Genomic DNA, 20,000 nt, shown 5'->3' on the forward strand with positions numbered 1-20,000 from the left:
CAAAAGTAAAACTGTTTGGCCATAATGACCATCGTTATGTTTGGAGGAAAAGGGGGAGGCTTGCAAGCCAAAGAACACCATCCCAACCGTGAAGCACAGGGTGGCAGCATCATGTTGTGGGGGTGCTTTGCTGCAGGAGGGACTGGTGTACTTCACAAAATAGATGGTTTTGTACCGTGAGTTTTTTTTATGGGTAAAGGTCCACCCTACCTCAAAATCATGTTTTGGGAGTGACTTTAAAAAAATATATGAGACAGATTACACTTTTAGAGTAGTGGCAACCAGGGAAAATGGTGACTTGAAGTGGTTTCTGTGAGAAGTACAGGCTGGGTGGCGGTTTACCCCACGTCACCCTAACAGGTAGGCCTACATTATATGGGACATCAAATGCATCAATAGGATGCTATCTAGTTAAAAGATCACATCTGAGATCTAGCTAATGATTAGACCAATAGGGTAAATGCAGATAGACAACCCCGTTGTTCAGCCTATTTATTTACAGCCACTAGGCTGCATCAGTTGGGCTACAGGGGATCATGCCTATTGTTAATAGCATGCCTGATCATATGGACCATGTATCGGCTGTATGCCTGCTCCAATATGTTATTGGGATTATTTCTGGAGATGGAAATGATATTTTACATGGTGTCAGCATCATTTTATGTCGATTCATTTTGGAGTACGATGTCCTTTTAAAAGTCACCAGAACTGAGCTTCTCAGTCATTCTACATACACATGATCTGGGAGGTCATTTTATGTAGCAGGACCAAGAAGCAGCCTTTACCCCCACTGCTACACACACTTCCAGAGGAAAAACAACAATGTGATTAGTCAGCCAGTGACATCTCCAGGCCACTGACACTTACCCAGAGTTGTAGTGGATTTACATTTGACATTTTGGTCATTTAGCAGACGCTCTTATCCAGAGCAACTTGCAGACAGTGGAGAGGTATGTAGGCTACTCCTGTCTGTCTGTCTGTCTGCCTGACTGACTGACTGAGTGTACTGTACTGTGCTGTATTCTGTCCTGCCAGAGGGAGGAAGAGGATGGAGATATGGATAGTTATCAGGTATACTGTAACTCCTCAGTCTGCTGCTACTGCTGCTGCTGCTGCTACTGCTGCTGCATGATGGATGGTGCTGCCTCCTACTACAGCGAGGGTAGCAACATTCCCACAACTTAAACTAAAATCCTAGGTTTTCCAGATGGAATAAACAGGAAATCCAGGCATCGTCCAACTGAATGTTCAACCCCTAACTACTGCCAATGATGATGACGAGGCATGATGGATGGAAACCAGCTTCTGGTCATGTGCTTGCAGACAGTAGAGACTAGAGGAGTAGGGGGTAGGAGACAGGAGACTAGAGGAGTAGGAGACAGGAGACAGGAGACTAGAGGAGTAGGAGACAGGAGACTAGAGGAGTAGGGGGTAGGGGACAGGAGACAGGAGACTAGAGGAGTAGGGGGTAGGAGACAGGAGACTAGAGGAGTAGGGGGTAGGGGACAGGAGACAGGAGACTAGAGGAGTAGGGGGTAGGAGACAGGAGACTAGAGGGAGTAGGAGACAGGAGACTAGAGGAGTAGGGGTAGGGGACAGGAGACAGGAGACTAGAGGAGTAGGGGTAGGAGACAGGAGACTAGAGGAGTAGGAGACAGGAGACTAGAGGAGTAGGGGGTAGGAGACAGGAGACTAGAGGAGTAGGAGACAGGAGACTAGAGGGGTAGGGGGTAGGAGACAGGAGACTAGAGGAGTAGGAGACAGGAGACTAGAGGAGTAGGGGTAGGAGACAGGAGACTAGAGGAGTAGGGGGTAGGGGACAGGAGACAGGAGACTAGAGGGGTAGGAGACAGGAGACTAGAGGAGTAGGAGACAGGAGACTAGAGGAGTAGGGGGTAGGGGACAGGAGACAGGAGACTAGAGGAGTAGGGGGTAGGAGACAGGAGACTAGAGGAGTAGGGGGTAGGAGACAGGAGACTAGAGGAGTAGGGGGTAGGAGACTAGAGGAGTAGGGGGTAGGGACAGGAGACTAGAGGAGTAGGGGGTAGGAGACAGGAGACTAGAGGAGTAGGGGGTAGGAGACAGGAGACTAGAGGAGTAGGGGGTAGGAGACAGGAGACTAGAGGAGTAGGGGTAGGAGACAGGAGACTAGAGGAGTAGGGGGTAGGAGACAGGAGACTAGAGGAGTAGGGGGTAGGAGACAGGAGACTAGAGGAGTAGGGGCAGGAGACTAGAGGAGTAGGGGTAGGGGACAGGAGACTAGAGGAGTAGGGGGTAGGAGACTGAGGAGAGTAGGAGACAGGAGACTAGAAGAGTAGGAGACAGGAGGCTAGAGGAGTAGGGGGTAGGAGACAGGAGACTAGAGGGGTAGGAGACAGGAGACTAGAGGGGTAGGAGACAAGAGACTAGAGGGGTAGGAGACAGGAGGCTAGAGGGGTAGGAGACAGGAGACTAGAGGGGTAGGAGACAAGAGACTAGAAGAGTAGGAGACAGGAGGCTAGAGGAGTAGGGGGTAGGAGACAAGAGACTAGAGGAGTAGGAGACAGGAGACTAGAGGAGTAGGGGATAGGAGACAGGAGACTAGAGGGGTAGGGGGTAGGAGACAGGAGACTAGAGGGGTAGGGGATAGGAGACAGGAGACTAGAGGGGTAGGGGGGTAGGAGACAGGAGACGAGAGGAGTAGGGGTAGGAGACAGGAGACTAGAGGAGTAGGGGGTAGGAGACAGGAGACTAGAGTAGGAGACAGGAGACTAGAGGAGTAGTGGGTAGGAGACAGGAGACAAGAGGAGTAGGGGGTAGGAGACAGGAGACTAGAGGAGTAGGGGTAGGAGACAGGAGACTAGAGGAGTAGGGGGGTAGGAGACAGGAGACTAGAGGAGTAGGGGGTAGGAGACAGGAGACTAGAGGAGTAGGGGGTAGGAGACAGGTGACTAGAGGAGTAGGGGGTAGGAGACAGGAGACTAGAGGAGTAGGGGGTAGGAGACAGGAGACTAGAGGAGTAGGGGGTAGGAGACAGGAGACTAGAGGCGTAGGGGGTAGGAGACAGGAGACTAGAGGAGTAGGAGACAGGAGGCTAGAGGAGTAGGGGGTAGGAGACAAGAGACTAGAGGGGTAGGAGACAGGAGACTGTAGGGGTAGGAGACAGGAGACTAGAGGGGTAGGGGGGTAGGAGACAGGAGACTAGAGGAGTAGGGGGTAGGAGACAGGAGACTAGAGGAGTAGGGGTAGGAGACAGGAGACTAGAGGGTAGGAGACAGGAGACTAGAGGAGTATGGGGTAGGAGACAGGAGACTAGAGGAGTAGGGGGTAGGAGATAGGAGACTAGAGGAGTAGGGGTAGGAGGCAGGAGACTAGAGGGGTAGGAGACAGGAGGCTAGAGTGGTAGGGGGTAGGAGACAGGAGACTAGAGGAGTAGGGGGTAGGAGACAGGAGACTAGAGGAGTAGGGGGTAGGAGACAGGAGACTAGAGTAGGAGACAGGAGACTAGAGGAGTATGGGGTAGGAGACAGGAGACTAGAGGAGTAGGGGGTAGGAGACAGGAGACTAGAGGAGTAGGAGACAGGAGACTAGAGGGGTAGGAGACAGGAGACTAGAGGGGTAGGAGACAGGAGGCTAGAGTGGTAGGAGACAGGAGACTAGAGGAGTAGGGGGTAGGAGACAGGAGACTAGAGGGGTAGGGGGTAGGAGCAGGAGACTAGAGGGGTATGAGACAGGAGGCTAGAGTGGTAGGGGGTAGGAGACAGGAGACTAGAGGGGTAGGAGACAGGAGGCTAGAGGGGTAGGAGACAGGAGACTAGAGGAGTAGGGGTAGGAGACTAGAGGGGTAGGAGACAGGAGACTAGAGGAGTAGGAGACAGGAGACTAGAGGGGTAGGAGACAGGAGGCTAGAGGGGTAGGGGGTAGGAGACAGGAGACTAGAGGGGTAAGGGACTAGAGGAGTAGGGGGGTAGGAGACACGAGGCTAGAGGGGTAGGAGACAGGAGACTAGAGGAGTAGGGGGGTAGGAGACAGGAGACTAGAGGGGTAGGAGACAGGAGGCTAGAGGAGTAGGGGAGACAGGAGACTAGAGGGGGTAGGAGACAGGAGACTAGAGGGGTAGGAGACAGGAGACTAGATGGGTAGGAGACAGGAGACTAGAGGGGTAGGAGACAGGAGACTAGAGGGGTAGGAGACAGGAGACTAGAGGAGTAGGGGTAGGAGACAGGAGACTAGAGGGTAGGAGACAGGAGACTAGAGGAGTAGGGGGAGGAGACAGGAGACTAGAGGGGTAGGGGTGAGGAGACAGGAGACTAGAGGGGTAGGGGTAGGAGACAGGAGACTAGAGGAGTAGGGGGTAGGAGACAGGAGACTAGAGGAGTAGGGGGTAGGAGACAGGAGACTAGAGGAGTAGGGGGTAGGAGACAGGAGACTAGAGGAGTAGGGGGTAGGAGACAGGAGACTAGAGGGGTAGGAGACAGGAGGCTAGAGGAGTAGGGGGTAGGAGACAGGAGACTAGAGGGGTAGGAGACAGGAGGCTAGAGGAGTAGGGGTAGGAGACAGGAGACTAGAGGGGTAGGGAGACAGGAGACTAGATGGGTAGGAGACAGGAGACTAGATGGGTAGGAGACAGGAGACTAGAGGGGTAGGAGACAGGAGACTAGAGGAGTAGGGGGTAGGAGACAGGAGACTAGAGGGGTAGGAGACAGGAGACTAGATGGGTAGGGAGACAGGAGACTAGAGGAGTAGGGGGTAGGAGACAGGAGACTAGAGGGGTAGGAGACAGGAGACTAGAGGAGTAGGGGGTAGGAGACAGGAGACTAGAGGGGTAGGAGACAGGAGACTAGAGGAGACAGGAGACTAGAGGAGTAGGGGGTAGGAGACAGGAGACTAGAGGGGTAGGAGACAGGAGACTAGAGGGAGGTAGGGGTAGGAGACAGGAGACTAGATGGGTAGGAGACAGGAGACTAGAGGGGTAGGAGACAGGAGACTAGAGGAGTAGGGGGTAGGAGACAGGAGACTAGAGGGGGTATGAGACAGGAGGCTAGAGGAGTAGGGGGTAGGAGACAGGAGACTAGAGGAGTAGGGGGTAGGAGACAGGAGACTAGAGGGGTAGGAGACAGGAGACTAGAGGAGTAGGGGTAGGAGACAGGAGACTAGAGGGGTAGGAGACAGGAGACTAGAGGGGTAGGAGACAGGAGACTAGAGGGGTAGGAGACAGGAGACTAGAGGAGTAGGGGGTAGGAGACAGGAGACTAGAGGGGTAGGAGACAGGAGACTAGAGGGGGTAGGGAGACAGGAGACTAGAGGGGTAGGGTGTAGGAGACAGGACACTAGAGGGGTAGGAGACAGGAGACTAGAGGGGTAGGGGGTAGGAGACAGGAGACTAGGAGAGGGGTAGGAGACAGGAGACTAGAGGAGTAGGGGTAGGAGACAGGAGACTAGAGGAGTAGGAGTGAAGAGACTAGAGGGTAGGAGACAGGAGACTAGAGGAGTAGGGGTAGGAGACAGGAGACTAGAGGGTAGGGGTAGGAGACAGGGAGTAGGAGACAGGAGACTAGAGGGTAGGAGACAGGAGACTAGAGGAGTAGGGAGACAGGAGACTAGAGGAGTAGGGGTAGGAGACAGGAGACTAGAGGGGTAGGAGACAGGAGGCTAGAGGAGTAGGGGGTAGGAGACAGGAGACTAGAGGGGTAGGAGACAGGAGGCTAGAGGAGTAGGGGGTAGGAGACAGGAGACTAGAGGGGTAGGAGACAGGAGACTAGAGGGGTAGGAGACAGGAGACTAGAGGGGTAGGAGACAGGAGACTAGAGGGTAGGAGACAGGAGACTAGAGGAGTAGGGGGTAGGAGACAGGAGACTAGAGGGGTAGGAGACAGGAGACTAGATGGGTAGGAGACAGGAGACTAGAGGAGTAGGGGGTAGGAGACAGGAGACTAGAGGGGTATAGACAGGAGACTAGAGGAGTAGGGGGTAGGAGACAGGAGACTAGAGGAGTAGGGGGTAGGGAGACAGGAGACTAGAGGGGTAGGGAGACAGGAGACTAGAGGAGTAGGGGGGTAGGAGACAGGAGACTAGAGGGGTAGGAGACAGGAGACTAGAGGAGTAGGGGGTAGGAGACAGGAGACTAGAGGGGTAGGGAGACAGGAGACTAGAGGGGTAGGAGACAGGAGACTAGAGGGGTAGGAGACAGGAGACTAGAGGAGTAGGGGGTAGGAGACAGGAGACTAGAGGGGTAGGAGACAGGAGACTAGAGGGGTAGGAGACAGGAGACTAGAGGGGTAGGGGGTAGGAGACAGGAGACTAGAGGGGCAGGAGACAGGAGGCTAGAGGAGTAGGGGGTAGGAGACAGGAGACTAGAGGAGTAGGGGTAGGAGACAGGAGACTAGAGGGGTAGGAGACAGGAGACTAGAGGAGTAGGGGGTAGGAGACAGGAGACTAGAGGGGTAGGAGACAGGAGACTAGAGGGTGGGGTAGGAGACAGGAGACTAGAGGGGTAGGAGACAGGAGACTAGAGGAGTAGGGTAGAGACAGGAGACTAGAGGAGTAGGGGGTAAGAGACAGGAGACTAGAGGAGTAGGGGTAAGAGACAGGAGACTAGAGGAGTAGGGGTAGGAGACAGGAGACTAGAGGAGTAGGGGTAGGAGACAGGAGACTAGAGGGGTAGGAGACAGGAGACTAGAGGAGTAGGGGAGGAGACAGGAGACTAGAGGGGTAGGAGACAGGAGACTAGAGGGGTAGGGGTAGGAGACAGGAGACTAGAGGGGTAGGAGACAGGAGACTAGAGGAGTAGGGGTAGGAGACAGGAGACTAGAGGGGTAGGAGACAGGAGGCTAGAGGGGTAGGAGACAGGAGACTAGAGGAGTAGGGGGTAGGAGACAGGAGACTAGAGGGGTAGGAGACAGGAGGCTAGAGGAGTAGGGGTAGGAGACAGGAGACTAGAGGGGTAGGAGACAGAGACTGGGTAGGAGACAGGAGACTAGAGGGGTAGGAGACAGGAGACTAGAGGAGTAGGGGGTAGGAGACAGGAGACTAGAGGGGTAGGAGACAGGAGGCTAGAGGGGTAGGGGGTAGGAGACAGGAGACTAGAGGGGTAGGAGACAGGAGACTAGAGGAGTAGGGGGTAGGAGACAGGAGACTAGAGGAGTAGGGGTAGGAGACAGGAGACTAGAGGGGTAGGAGACAGGAGGCTAGAGGGGTAGGGGGTAGGAGACAGGAGACTAGAGGGGTAGGAGACAGGAGACTAGAGGAGTAGGGGGTAGGAGACAGGAGACTAGAGGGGTAGGAGACAGGAGACTAGAGGGGTAGGAGACAGGAGACTAGAGGAGTAGGAGACAGGAGACTAGAGGGGTAGGAGACAGGAGACTAGAGGAGTAGGGGTAGGAGACAGGAGACTAGAGGGGTAGGAGACAGGAGACTAGAGGAGTAGGGGTAGGAGACAGGAGACTAGAGGGGTAGGAGACAGGAGACTAGAGGGTAGGGAGACAGGAGACTAGAGGGGGTAGGAGACAGGAGGCTAGAGGGGTAGGGGTAGGAGACAGGAGACTAGAGGGTAGGGAGACGGAGGCTAGGGGTAGGGCAGGAGACAGGAGACTAGAGGGGTAGGGAGACAGGAGACTAGGAGGGGTAGGAGACAGGAGACTAGAGGGGTAGGGAGACAGGAGACTAGAGGGGTAGGAGACAGGAGACTAGAGGGGTAGGAGACAGGAGACTAGAGGGGTAGGGAGACAGGAGACTAGAGGAGTAGGGGGGGTAGGAGACAGGAGACTAGAGGGGTAGGAGACAGGAGACTAGAGGAGTAGGGGGGGTAGGAGACAGGAGACTAGAGGAGTAGGGGTAGGAGACAGGAGACTAGAGGGGTAGGAGACAGGAGGCTAGAGGAGTAGGGAGACAGGAGACTAGAGGAGTAGGGGTAGGAGACAGGAGACTAGAGGGGTAGGAGACAGGAGACTAGATGGGTAGGAGACAGGAGACTAGAGGGGTAGGAGACAGGAGACTAGAGGGGTAGGAGACAGGAGACTAGAGGAGTAGGGGGTAGGAGACAGGAGACTAGAGGAGTAGGGGTAGGAGACAGGAGACTAGAGGGAGGGGGTAGGAGACAGGAGACTAGAGGGGTAGGGGAGGAGACAGGAGACTAGAGGGGTAGGGGTAGGAGACAGGAGACTAGAGGAGTAGGGGGTAGGAGACAGGAGACTAGAGGAGTAGGGGGTAGGAGACAGGAGACTAGAGGAGTAGGGGTAGGAGACAGGAGACTAGAGGAGTAGGGGGGTAGGAGACAGGAGACTAGAGGGGTAGGAGACAGGAGGCTAGAGGAGTAGGGGTAGGAGACAGGAGACTAGAGGGGTAGGAGACAGGAGACTAGAGGAGTAGGGGTAGGAGACAGGAGACTAGAGGGGTAGGAGACAGGAGACTAGATGGGTAGGAGACAGGAGACTAGAGGAGTAGGGGTAGGAGACAGGAGACTAGAGGGGTAGTAGACAGGAGGCTAGAGGAGTAGGGGGGTAGGAGACAGGAGACTAGAGGAGTAGGGAGACAGGAGACTAGAGGGGTAGGAGACAGGAGACTAGAGGAGTAGGGGGTAGGAGACAGGAGACTAGAGGGGTAGGAGACAGGAGACTAGAGGGGTAGGAGACAGGAGACTAGAGGGGTAGGAGACAGGAGACTAGATGGGTAGGAGACAGGAGACTAGAGGGGTAGGAGACAGGAGACTAGAGGAGTAGGGGTAGGAGACAGGAGACTAGAGGGGTATTAGACAGGAGGCTAGAGGAGTAGGGGGGTAGGGAGACAGGAGACTAGAGGAGTAGGGGGGTAGGAGACAGGAGACTAGAGGGGTAGGAGACAGGAGACTAGAGGAGTAGGGGTAGGAGACAGGAGACTAGAGGGGTAGGAGACAGGAGACTAGAGGGGTAGGAGACAGGAGACTAGAGGGGTAGGAGACAGGAGACTAGAGGAGTAGGGGGTAGGAGACAGGAGACTAGAGGAGTAGGGGTAGGAGACAGGAGACTAGAGGAGTAGGGGTAGGAGACAGGAGACTAGAGGGTAGGGGTGAGGAGACAGGAGACTAGAGGGGTAGGGGTAGGAGACAGGAGACTAGAGGAGTAGGGGGTAGGAGACAGGAGACTAGAGGAGTAGGGGGTAGGAGACAGGAGACTAGAGGAGTAGGGGTAGGAGACAGGAGACTAGAGGAGTAGGGGGTAGGAGACAGGAGACTAGAGGGGTAGCAGACAGGAGGCTAGGAGGAGTAGGGGTAGGGAGACAGGAGACTAGAGGGTAGGGAGACAGGAGGCTAGAGGAGTAGGGGGTAGGAGACAGGAGACTAGAGGGGTAGGAGACAGGAGACTAGATGGGTAGGAGACAGGAGACTAGATGGGTAGGAGACAGGAGACTGAGAGGGGTAGGAGACAGGAGACTAGAGGAGTATGGGGTAGGAGACAGGAGACTAGAGGGGTAGGGAGACAGGAGACTAGATGGGTAGGAGACAGGAGACTAGAGGAGTAGGGGGTAGGAGACAGGAGACTAGAGGGGTATTAGACAGGAGGCTAGAGGAGTAGGGGGTAGGAGACAGGAGACTAGAGGAGTAGGGGGTAGGAGACAGGAGACTAGAGGGGTAGGGAGACAGGAGACTAGAGGAGTAGGGGGTAGGAGACAGGAGACTAGAGGGGTAGGAGACAGGAGACTAGATGGGTAGGAGACAGGAGACTAGAGGGGTAGGAGACAGGAGACTAGAGGAGTAGGGGGTAGGAGACAGGAGACTAGAGGGGTATTAGACAGGAGGCTAGAGGAGTAGGGGGTAGGAGACAGGAGACTAGAGGAGTAGGGGGTAGGAGACAGGAGACTAGAGGGGTAGGAGACAGGAGACTAGAGGAGTAGGGGGTAGGAGACAGGAGACTAGAGGGGTAGGAGACAGGAGACTAGAGGGGTAGGAGACAGGAGACTAGAGGGGTAGGAGACAGGAGACTAGAGGAGTAGGGGGGTAGGAGACAGGACACTAGAGGGGTAGGAGACAGGAGACTAGAGGGGTAGGGGGTAGAAAGACAGGAGACTAGAGGGGTAGGAGACAGGAGACTAGAGGGGTAGGGGGGAGGAGACAGGAGACTAGAGGGGTAGGAGACAGGAGACTAGAGGAGTAGGGGGTAGGAGACAGGAGACTAGAGGGGTAGGAGACAGGAGACTAGAGGAGTTGTGGGTAGGAGACAGGAGACTAGAGGGGTAGGAGACAGGAGGCTAGAGGGGTAGGAGACAGGAGACTAGAGGAGTAGGGGGTAGGAGACAGGAGACTAGAGGGGTAGGAGACAGGAGGCTAGAGGAGTAGGGGGTAGGAGACTAGAGGGGTAGGAGACAGGAGGCTAGAGGGGTAGGAGACAGGAGACTAGAGGAGTAGGGGTAGGAGACAGGAGACTAGAGGAGTAGGGGGTAGGAGACAGGAGACTAGAGGGGTAGGAGACAGGAGGCTAGAGGGGTAGGGGTAGGGAGACAGGAGACTAGAGGGGTAGGAGACAGGAGACTAGAGGAGTAGGGGGTAGGAGACAGGAGACTAGAGGAGTAGGGGGTAGGAGACAGGAGACTAGAGGGGTAGGAGACAGGAGGCTAGAGGGGTAGGGGGTAGGAGACAGGAGACTAGAGGGGTAGGAGACAGGAGACTAGAGGAGTAGGGGGTAGGAGACAGGAGACTAGAGGCGTAGGAGACAGGAGACTAGAGGGGTAGGGGGTAGGAGACAGGAGACTAGTGGGGTAGGAGACAGGAGACTAGAGGGGTAGGAGACAGGAGACTAGAGGAGTAGGGGGTAGGAGGCAGGAGACTAGAGGGGTAGGAGACAGGAGACTAGAGGGGTAGGAGACAGGAGACTAGAGGGGTAGGAGACAGGAGACTAGAGGAGTAGGGGGTAGGAGACAGGAGACTAGAGGGGGAGGAGACAGGAGGCTGGAGGAGTAGGGGGTAGGAGACAGGAGACTAGTGGGGTAGGAGACAGGAGACTAGAGGGGTAGGGGGTAGGAGACAGGAGACTAGAGGGGTAGGAGACAGGAGACTAGAGGAGTAGGGGGTAGGAGACAGGAGACTAGAGGGGTAGGAGACAGGAGGCTAGAGGAGTAGGGGGTAGGAGACAGGAGGCTGGAGGAGTAGGGGGTAGTTTTCCCTAGTCAGGTCTAGTGGTCAGGACAAACTCCTGGTCCTAGGTCCGGCCTCACAGAGTGGAACATGATTGGATAATGTTGTGCACTTTTTGAGGAGAACTCTTTCCTCCAAGCACAATGTTGGACACGGATGGCACTGGTCCAACTAAATAATGTCACCCAAACAAAGAAAATGATTTGAGAATGTTTTTAAGGCATCACCCCAGCCCAGATAGATCCCTCATATTCTGGGTTTCTTTCCTCCCACTCCAGTGCCCTGGTGTCTGTCTGTCTGTGTTCTAGTCTGTCTCTCGGTCCTACTACCCCTCAGGTTAAAACAACACACTAACTTCCTTCCTGTCTGCTTCTCAACCCGCCACTCAAGAGCTGCTGCAGGAGACTTGTTGTACCACAATCACATAACCAACGCATTGCTGCATCCATGCATGACTCATTTTGCATGACAGGGGAGTTGAGCTCAGGAATGGGGGTGGAGTGTGCATGTGTGTGGTTGTTATGGTGCTGGGTGGGTAGTTTGATGATGGTGATGTCATCTTTTAATCAGCCAACAGTACATTAAAGGTTCTGAGCCTGGGAGACATTCCATTTCCTGATAGAGTTTGGGACTTTTTTTCAATAGACTTTGAGAAAGAGGGTTCATTTTGACCAGGCTCCTAGGGCCTCCCACTGTGTCTTCTCACGGAGGTGATGTGGGGTCTACTGGGGGAAGGTCCTGTAATGATACAGACCACTGAACCAGACCCTGGTAATGCTTTGGAACTGATACTGGACAGAGTCCTGCTGACACTGATGCTGTCTTCTGTTGGCCTGCAGGAGGAGGACCTGAACTGTGTGAGGGACCGCTGGTCTGAGGCCCTCATCAAACGACGAGAGTACCTGGACGAGCAGATCAACAAGATCATCAACAAACAGGGTGGGTCCCAGGTCTGGACTATACAGCTCTACTCTGGACCTGTATCAGTCCTGTCTTTATTCAGCGTTCTGGACTATACAGCTCTACTCTGGACCTGTATCAGTCCTGTCTTTATTCAGCTTATTCAGCGTTCTGGACTATACAGCTCTACTCTGGACCTGTATCAGTCCTGTCTTTATTCATCTTATTCAGCGTTCTGGACTATACAGCTCTACTCTGGACCTGTATCAGTCCTGTCTTTATTCATCTTATTCAGCGTTCTGGACTATACAGCTCTACTCTGGACCTGTATCAGTCCTGTCTTTATTCAGCGTTCTGGACTATACAGCTCTACCCTGGACCTGTATCAGTCCTGTCTTTATTCAGCGTTCTGGACTATACAGCTCTACTCTGGACCTGTATCAGTCCTGTCTTTATTCAGCGTTCTGGACTATACAGCTCTACTCTGGACCTGTATCAGTCCTGTCTTCATTCAGCTTATTCAGCGTTCTGGACTATACAGCTCTACCCTGGACCTGTATCAGTCCTGTCTTTATTCAGCGTTCTGGACTATACAGCTCTACTCTGGACCTGTATCAGTCCTGTCTTTATTCAGCGTTCTGGACTATACAGCTCTACTCTGGACCTGTATCAGTCCTGTCTTCATTCAGCGTTCTGGACTATACAGCTCTACTCTGGACCTGTATCAGTCCTGTCTTTATTCAGCTTATTCAGCGTTCTGGACTATACAGCTCTACTCTGGACCTGTATCAGTCCTGTCTTTATTCAGCGTTCTGGACTATACAGCTCTACTCTGGACCTGTATCAGTCCTGTCTTTATTCAGAGTTCTGGACTATACAGCTCTACTCTGGACCTGTATCAATCCTGTCTTTATTCAGCTTATTCAGCGTTCTGGACTATACAGCTCTACCCTGGACCTGTATCAGTCCTGTCTTTATTCAGCTTATTCAGAGTTCTGGACTATACAGCTCTACTCTGGACCTGTATCAGTCCTGTCTTTATTCAGCGTTCTGGACTATACAGCTCTACTCTGGACCTGTATCAGTCCTGTCTTTATTCAGCGTTCTGGACTATACAGCTCTACTCTGGACCTGTATCAATCCTGTCTTTATTCAGCTTATTCAGCGTTCTGGACTATACAGCTCTACCCTGGACCTGTATCAGTCCTGTCTTTATTCAGCTTATTCAGAGTTCTGGACTATACAGCTCTACCCTGGACCTGTATCAGTCCTGTCTTTATTCAGCTTATTCAGCGTTCTGGACTATACAGCTCTACTCTGGACCTGTATCAGTCCTGTCTTCATTCAGCTTATTCAGAGTTCTGGACTATACAGCTCTACTCTGGACCTGTATCAGTCCTGACTTTATTCAGAGTTCTGGACTATACAGCTCTACTCTGGACCTGTATCAGTCCTGTCTTTATTCAGCGTTCTGGACTATACAGCTCTACTCTGGACCTGTATCAATCCTGTCTTTATTCAGCGTTCTGGACTATACAGCTCTACTCTGGACCTGTATCAGTCCTGTCTTCATTCAGCTTATTCAGCGTTCTGGACTATACAGCTCTACTCTGGACCTGTATCAGTCCTGTCTTTATTCAGCGTTCTGGACTATACAGCTCTACTCTGGACCTGTATCAGTCCTGTCTTCATTCAGCTTATTCAGAGTTCTGGACTATACAGCTCTACTCTGGACCTGTATCAGTCCTGTCTTCATTCAGCTTATTCAGCGTTCTGGACTATACAGCTCTACTCTGGACCTGTATCAGTCCTGTCTTTATTCAGCTTATTCAGCGTTCTGGACTATACAGCTCTACTCTGGACCTGTATCAGTCCTGTCTTCATTCAGCTTATTCAGAGTTCTGGACTATACAGCTCTACTCTGGACCTGTATCAGTCCTGACTTTATTCAGAGTTCTGGACTATACAGCTCTACTCTGGACCTGTATCAGTCCTGTCTTTATTCAGCTTATTCAGCGTTCTGGACTATACAGCTCTACTCTGGACCTGTATCAGTCCTGTCTTTATTCAGCTTATTCAGAGTTCTGGACTATACAGCTCTACTCTGGACCTGTATCAGTCCTGTCTTTATTCAGCGTTCTGGACTATACAGCTCTACTCTGGACCTGTATCAGTCCTGTCTTTATTCAGCTTATTCACCGTTCTGGACTATACAGCTCTACTCTGGACCTGTATCAGTCCTGTCTTTATTCAGCGTTCTGGACTATACAGCTCTACTCTGGACCTGTATCAGTCCTGTCTTTATTCAGCGTTCTGGACTATACAGCTCTACTCTGGACCTGTATCAGTCCTGTCTTTATTCAGCGTTCTGGACTATACAGCTCTACTCTGGACCTGTATCAGTCCTGACTTTATTCAGAGTTCTGGACTATACAGCTCTACTCTGGACCTGTATCAGTCCTGTCTTTATTCAGCGTTCTGGACTATACAGCTCTACTCTGGACCTGTATCAATCCTGTCTTTATTCAGCTTATTCAGCGTTCTGGACTATACAGCTCTACTCTGGACCTGTATCAGTCCTGTCTTTATTCAGCGTTCTGGACTATACAGCTCTACTCTGGACCTGTATCAGTCCTGTCTTCATTCAGCTTATTCAGCGTTCTGGACTATACAGCTCTACTCTGGACCTGTATCAGTCCTGTCTTTATTCAGCTTATTCAGCGTTCTGGACTATACAGCTCTACTCTGGACCTGTATCAGTCCTGTCTTTATTCAGCGTTCTGGACTATACAGCTCTACTCTGGACCTGTATCAATCCTGTCTTTATTCAGCTTATTCAGAGTTCTGGACTATACAGCTCTACTCTGGACCTGTATCAGTCCTGTCTTTATTCAGAGTTCTGGACTATACAGCTCTACTCTGGACCTGTATCAGTCCTGTCTTTATTCAGCGTTCTGGACTATACAGCTCTACTCTGGACCTGTATCAGTCCTGTCTTTATTCAGCTTATTCAGCGTTCTGGACTATACAGCTCTACTCTGGACCTGTATCAGTCCTGTCTTTATTCAGCGTTCTGGACTATACAGCTCTACTCTGGACCTGTATCAGTCCTGTCTTTACTCAGCGTTCTGGACTATACAGCTCTACTCTGGACCTGTATCAGTCCTGTCTTTATTCAGCTTATTCAGCGTTCTGGACTATACAGCTCTACCCTGGACCTGTATCAGTCCTGTCTTTATTCAGCTTATTCAGAGTTCTGGACTATACAGCTCTACTCTGGACCTGTATCAGTCCTGTCTTTATTCAGCGTTCTGGACTATACAGCTCTACTCTGGACCTGTATCAGTCCTGTCTTTATTCAGCGTTCTGGACTATACAGCTCTACTCTGGACCTGTATCAGTCCTGTCTTCATTCAGCGTTCTGGACTATACAGCTCTACTCTGGACCTGTATCAGTCCTGTCTTTATTCAGCGTTCTGGACTATACAGCTCTACTCTGGACCTGTATCAGTCCTGTCTTTATTCAGAGTTCTGGACTATACAGCTCTACTCTGGACCTGTATCAGTCCTGTCTTTATTCAGCGTTCTGGACTATACAGCTCTACTCTGGACCTGTATCAGTCCTGTCTTTATTCAGCTTATTCAGAGTTCTGGACTATACAGCTCTACTCTGGACCTGTATCAGTCCTGTCTTTATTCAGCGTTCTGGACTATACAGCTCTACTCTGGACCTGTATCAGTCCTGTCTTTATTCAGCTTATTCAGCGTTCTGGACTATACAGCTCTACCCCTGGACCTGTATCAGTCCTGTCTTTATTCAGCGTTCTGGACTATACAGCTCTACTCTGGACCTGTATCAGTCCTGTCTTCATTCAGCTTATTCAGAGTTCTGGACTATACAGCTCTACTCTGGACCTGTATCAGTCCTGTCTTTATTCAGACTTATTCAGCGTTCTGGACTATACAGCTCTACTCTGGACCTGTATCAGTCCTGTCTTTATTCAGCTTATTCAGAGTTCTGGACTATACAGCTCTACTCTGGACCTGTATCAGTCCTGTCTTTATTCATCTTATTCAGCGTTCTGGACTATACAGCTCTACTCTGGACCTGTATCAGTCCTGTCTTCATTCAGCTTATTCAGCGTTCTGGACTATACAGCTCTACTCTGGACCTGTATCAGTCCTGTCTTTATTCAGCTTATTCAGAGTTCTGGACTATACAGCTCTACTCTGGACCTGTATCAGTCCTGTCTTTATTCAGCGTTCTGGACTATACAGCTCTACTCTGGACCTGTATCAGTCCTGTCTTCATTCAGCTTATTCAGCGTTCTGGACTATACAGCTCTACTCTGGACCTGTATCAGTCCTGTCTTTATTCAGCTTATTCAGCGTTCTGGACTATACAGCTCTACTCTGGACCTGTATCAGTCCTGTCTTCATTCAGCTTATTCAGAGTTCTGGACTATACAGCTCTACTCTGGACCTGTATCAGTCCTGACTTTATTCAGAGTTCTGGACTATACAGCTCTACTCTGGACCTGTATCAGTCCTGTCTTTATTCAGCTTATTCAGCGTTCTGGACTATACAGCTCTACTCTGGACCTGTATCAGTCCTGTCTTTATTCAGCTTATTCAGAGTTCTGGACTATACAGCTCTACTCTGGACCTGTATCAGTCCTGTCTTTATTCAGCGTTCTGGACTATACAGCTCTACTCTGGACCTGTATCAGTCCTGTCTTTATTCAGCTTATTCACCGTTCTGGACTATACAGCTCTACTCTGGACCTGTATCAGTCCTGTCTTTATTCAGCGTTCTGGACTATACAGCTCTACTCTGGACCTGTATCAGTCCTGTCTTTATTCAGCGTTCTGGACTATACAGCTCTACTCTGGACCTGTATCAGTCCTGTCTTTATTCAGCGTTCTGGACTATACAGCTCTACTCTGGACCTGTATCAGTCCTGACTTTATTCAGAGTTCTGGACTATACAGCTCTACTCTGGACCTGTATCAGTCCTGTCTTTATTCAGCGTTCTGGACTATACAGCTCTACTCTGGACCTGTATCAATCCTGTCTTTATTCAGCTTATTCAGCGTTCTGGACTATACAGCTCTACTCTGGACCTGTATCAGTCCTGTCTTTATTCAGCGTTCTGGACTATACAGCTCTACTCTGGACCTGTATCAGTCCTGTCTTCATTCAGCTTATTCAGCGTTCTGGACTATACAGCTCTACTCTGGACCTGTATCAGTCCTGTCTTTATTCAGCTTATTCAGCGTTCTGGACTATACAGCTCTACTCTGGACCTGTATCAGTCCTGTCTTTATTCAGCGTTCTGGACTATACAGCTCTACTCTGGACCTGTATCAATCCTGTCTTTATTCAGCTTATTCAGAGTTCTGGACTATACAGCTCTACTCTGGACCTGTATCAGTCCTGTCTTTATTCAGAGTTCTGGACTATACAGCTCTACTCTGGACCTGTATCAGTCCTGTCTTTATTCAGCGTTCTGGACTATACAGCTCTACTCTGGACCTGTATCAGTCCTGTCTTTATTCAGCTTATTCAGCGTTCTGGACTATACAGCTCTACTCTGGACCTGTATCAGTCCTGTCTTTATTCAGCGTTCTGGACTATACAGCTCTACTCTGGACCTGTATCAGTCCTGTCTTTACTCAGCGTTCTGGACTATACAGCTCTACTCTGGACCTGTATCAGTCCTGTCTTTATTCAGCTTATTCAGCGTTCTGGACTATACAGCTCTACCCTGGACCTGTATCAGTCCTGTCTTTATTCAGCTTATTCAGCGTTCTGGACTATACAGCTCTACTCTGGACCTGTATCAGTCCTGTCTTTATTCAGCTTATTCAGAGTTCTGGACTATACAGCTCTACTCTGGACCTGTATCAGTCCTGTCTTTATTCAGCGTTCTGGACTATACAGCTCTACTCTGGACCTGTATCAGTCCTGTCTTTATTCAGCGTTCTGGACTATACAGCTCTACTCTGGACCTGTATCAGTCCTGTCTTCATTCAGCGTTCTGGACTATACAGCTCTACTCTGGACCTGTATCAGTCCTGTCTTTATTCAGCGTTCTGGACTATACAGCTCTACTCTGGACCTGTATCAGTCCTGTCTTTATTCAGAGTTCTGGACTATACAGCTCTACTCTGGACCTGTATCAGTCCTGTCTTTATTCAGCGTTCTGGACTATACAGCTCTACTCTGGACCTGTATCAGTCCTGTCTTTATTCAGCTTATTCAGAGTTCTGGACTATACAGCTCTACTCTGGACCTGTATCAGTCCTGTCTTTATTCAGCGTTCTGGACTATACAGCTCTACTCTGGACCTGTATCAGTCCTGTCTTTATTCAGCTTATTCAGCGTTCTGGACTATACAGCTCTACCCTGGACCTGTATCAGTCCTGTCTTTATTCAGCGTTCTGGACTATACAGCTCTACTCTGGACCTGTATCAGTCCTGTCTTCATTCAGCTTATTCAGAGTTCTGGACTATACAGCTCTACTCTGGACCTGTATCAGTCCTGTCTTTATTCAGCTTATTCAGCGTTCTGGACTATACAGCTCTACTCTGGACCTGTATCAGTCCTGTCTTTATTCAGCTTATTCAGAGTTCTGGACTATACAGCTCTACTCTGGACCTGTATCAGTCCTGTCTTTATTCATCTTATTCAGCGTTCTGGACTATACAGCTCTACTCTGGACCTGTATCAGTCCTGTCTTCATTCAGCTTATTCAGCGTTCTGGACTATACAGCTCTACTCTGGACCTGTATCAGTCCTGTCTTTATTCAGCTTATTCAGAGTTCTGGACTATACAGCTCTACTCTGGACCTGTATCAGTCCTGTCTTTATTCAGCGTTCTGGACTATACAGCTCTACTCTGGACCTGTATCAGTCCTGTCTTCATTCAGCTTATTCAGCGTTCTGGACTATACAGCTCTACTCTGGACCTGTATCAGTCCTGTCTTTATTCAGCGTTCTGGACTATACAGCTCTACTCTGGACCTGTATCAGTCCTGTCTTTATTCAGAGTTCTGGACTATACAGCTCTACTCTGGACCTGTATCAGTCCTGTCTTTATTCAGCTTATTCAGCGTTCTGGACTATACAGCTCTACTCTGGACCTGTATCAGTCCTGTCTTTGTTCAGCTTATTCAGAGTTCTGGACTATACAGCTCTACTCTGGACCTGTATCAGTCCTGTCTTTATTCAGCGTTCTGGACTATACAGCTCTACTCTGGACCTGTATCAGTCCTGTCTTTATTCAGAGTTCTGGACTATACAGCTCTACCCTGGACCTGTATCAGTCCTGTCTTTATTCAGCGTTCTGGACTATACAGCTCTACTCTGGACCTGTATCAGTCCTGTCTTTATTCAGCGTTCTGGACTATACAGCTCTACTCTGGACCTGTATCAGTCCTGTCTTTATTCAGCTTATTCAGAGTTCTGGACTATACAGCTCTACTCTGGACCTGTATCAGTCCTGTCTTTATTCAGCGTTCTGGACTATACAGCTCTACTCTGGACCTGTATCAGTCCTGTCTTTATTCAGCTTATTCAGAGTTCTGGACTATACAGCTCTACTCTGGACCTGTATCAGTCCTGTCTTTATTCAGCGTTCTGGACTATACAGCTCTACTCTGGACCTGTATCAGTCCTGTCTTTATTCAGCTTATTCAGCGTTCTGGACTATACAGCTCTACCCTGGACCTGTATCAGTCCTGTCTTTATTCAGCGTTCTGGACTATACAGCTCTACTCTGGACCTGTATCAGTCCTGTCTTTATTCAGCTTATTCAGCGTTCTGGACTATACAGCTCTACTCTGGACCTGTATCAGTCCTGTCTTTATTCAGCGTTCTGGACTATACAGCTCTACCCTGGACCTGTATCAGTCCTGTCTTTATTCAGCTTATTCAGCGTTCTGGACTATACAGCTCTACCCTGGACCTGTATCAGTCCTGTCTTTATTCAGCGTTCTGGACTATACAGCTCTA

The 20,000-nt window shown here is 50.7% G+C and overlaps 1 protein-coding gene across 1 annotated transcript in view; it reads left to right on the forward strand.

Annotated features, from left to right (window-relative positions):
• LOC106606041 (kinesin-like protein KIF13A) overlaps positions 1-20,000 on the forward strand; it is a 55,002-nt gene that overhangs the window by 4,893 nt on the left and 30,109 nt on the right. The window contains exons 3-4 of the mRNA XM_045711473.1: positions 1,036-1,071; positions 11,922-12,021. Of these exons, the coding sequence (XP_045567429.1) occupies positions 1,057-1,071; positions 11,922-12,021 (115 nt within the window). The 5' untranslated portion in view covers positions 1,036-1,056. The remainder of the gene's footprint in view (positions 1-1,035; positions 1,072-11,921; positions 12,022-20,000) is intronic.

The sequence above is a fragment of the Salmo salar genome, unplaced genomic scaffold (genome assembly GCF_905237065.1).
Source record: "Salmo salar unplaced genomic scaffold, Ssal_v3.1, whole genome shotgun sequence".
Taxonomy (NCBI): Eukaryota; Metazoa; Chordata; class Actinopteri; order Salmoniformes; family Salmonidae; genus Salmo; species Salmo salar.